Source organism: Chinchilla lanigera, unplaced genomic scaffold (genome assembly GCF_000276665.1).
Source record: "Chinchilla lanigera isolate Chin_1 unplaced genomic scaffold, ChiLan1.0 scaffold00029, whole genome shotgun sequence".
NCBI lineage: Eukaryota > Metazoa > Chordata > Mammalia > Rodentia > Chinchillidae > Chinchilla > Chinchilla lanigera.
Window position 1 is genome coordinate 15,440,369 of NW_004955430.1, and position 2,248 is coordinate 15,442,616.

Below are 2,248 nucleotides of genomic sequence, written 5' to 3' on the forward strand. Positions count from 1 at the left end.
GCTTGCCAGGCAGGCGCTGTGCCACTGAGCTAAATCCCCAGCTCCCAGAGTTTTTTCTCTTTTTCTTTTCCTTTTTTTGGTTTTGGGGGGTTGGTTTATGTTTGTTTACATTAAACATAGATGTCATGAGCCATCTTCCCTGAGTACATTGTACCTGAGAGGATGGACTCTACCTCCAAGCCCTGCTCCACTGGGCAAGTGGTGAACCCTCTTGAAGTTCATTTCCTCATGTGTCAGCTCTCTCACAGATCTCTCACAGATCTGTAGCGTTAACATATTGAGGGTTTGGCTGGGGATTTAGCTCAGCGGCAAAAGCGCCTGCCTGGCAAGTGCAAGGTCGTGAGTTCGGTTCTCGGTACCGGAGAAAAACAAAAAAAAAAAAAAGAAGAACATATTGAGGGTTTAAGGCATTGCGGAAGTGTTACCTATTATTAATGTCTATCAGTATTTTTGTAATAATGAGCTGTGTGCATTTTGATTGGAGGAAGAACTAGGCCGTTTCTCCTCTATTTCACTTGATCTAACAGCTGGTGTTTGGTTGTGTTCAGCTGACATGCTTAAAAGGTAATGAAGGTTGCAGCGCCTATCTGGCAAGTGTGAGGTCCCAAGTTTGATTCCCAGTGCCCCCCAAAAAAGGTAATGAGATTTACAAGGGCAGCCACTGCCTGTGGAGTTAACCCTAGGTAAAGGAGTTGTCCGGGTCATCTGAAGCTCTTCCTGAGAGATCTCACCCTAGAGGATCCTGTTGGCCTTTTTCCATATCCTGCCTGCATCTTTTCTATAAAATATCCACTGAAAGACAAAGGTGGGAACAGGGAGAGTAAGGCTTATCAAGAACTATGATAAAAGGTAGCAGTAAAACACAGATGACTCTTCAAGCATTTTGTGTGAAACGTAGCCTCTGGGCAGGCCACTGGCCCTGCTGTAGTGGTGTTCCAGGTTGGAGCAACAGCTCCTTGCCTCCTTGAGCAAGGGCCAACTTTCTAGACGCCCTTCCCTGACTTGGAAAAGGAAGAGGTGCTGATATCGCTGACTACTGACTTTGCTTCCCTTCCAGCCGACCCCCTGGTGGGCAGCATTGCCACGCAGTACATGACCAACAGAGCAGAGCATGACCGGATGGCCAGACAGTGGACCAAGCGGTACGCCACCTAGGGGCCCGCGCCCGCCGCCCCCGCCGGACCTGTGCAAGCACATTCACCAAGTGCATCAATAGCCCTGTCCCACCCTCTGGACCTCGGTTCTTATCTTCCTAGTTTTATTAAATTTTGAACTGTTTGTGATGGTATGTCATTTATCGCCCCTTCCTCCTCCTTTCTCCCTCCTCTGTCCTCCCCTTTGCTCTCTCCCTCTCACTTTTCTCTTTTCCTTTTCTGTTAACTTGAAAGATTTTGGATTTTTTTCCCCACCTCAGTGTGGACGGGAACTTTTGTTTTCAGTGCAGATGATGTTGGATCTGTAATAGTAAGAGCTTTCTTACAAAGCTTTGTATTACTGTGTGGTTTTGTTTTTGTGTTTGTTTTATTTTGGTTTTTTTTTCTTTTATGTGATCATTGGAAAAACACAAATTCAGAATTATATCTTGTTTCTACTTAAATGTAGTGCTTAGGGTTAATTTTTTGTACTGAAGTCTTTATTGGTGGGTGCATGCTACTGGGAACAAGTTTTTGTACAAAAGCTTCAATCAGAATCACTGTGCATTACTGAGACCCTGTTTATTACTAGCCTTCTGTCCCCCACGCAGAAGACTATTGGATTGAACAAAAATAATATGTATTTTGATTTACTGAAAGTGCTTGTAAATTTCTTAGGGACCTGCCACTTTTGACTGTGGATCAGTTGATGTACACTTATATTATTAAAGCACTCAATAAATCACTGTGGCTAATAAATGCACTTCAGGTAACCCAGAGTTTGCTTTCTGTCCTCATGACCTGTGTAGCTTGATAGGTTTTGAGGTTTATCTTGTCTAATTCAATTGTAATTTCAAGTATATTTTTACCTCAAACTTCTAAAATTCCATCATACTTGAGTTGCTTAGCATGTGGAATTTCTCTGTCAATAACCTGGTGAGTTTATATTTATTACAATGGATCACTGTCATTTTACACATTGGCTATACAGCCTGCCTGATACAACCGTCTCTACAAAACAGTTAATAATGTGGCTCCAAAAATAGCCTCCTAATGAAAGTGCAGTGTGAACCGAGCATCTTCCCTACTACCCTCTTGTGTATTTCTCTTTTTCT

General features: G+C 43.1%; 1 protein-coding gene across 2 annotated transcripts in view; it reads left to right on the plus strand.

The window, feature by feature from the left end:
- Positions 1–1,896, plus strand: part of Ube2e2 (ubiquitin-conjugating enzyme E2E 2) — a 319,892-nt gene extending 317,996 nt beyond the window's left edge. For both annotated transcript variants that reach the window (XM_005387474.2, XM_005387475.2), the window contains one exon: positions 1,058–1,896. In XM_005387474.2, coding sequence (XP_005387531.1) covers positions 1,058–1,155 — 98 coding nt within the window. In that variant the 3' untranslated portion in view covers positions 1,156–1,896. The remainder of the gene's footprint in view (positions 1–1,057) is intronic.
- Positions 1,897–2,248: the final 352 nt, after the last annotated feature.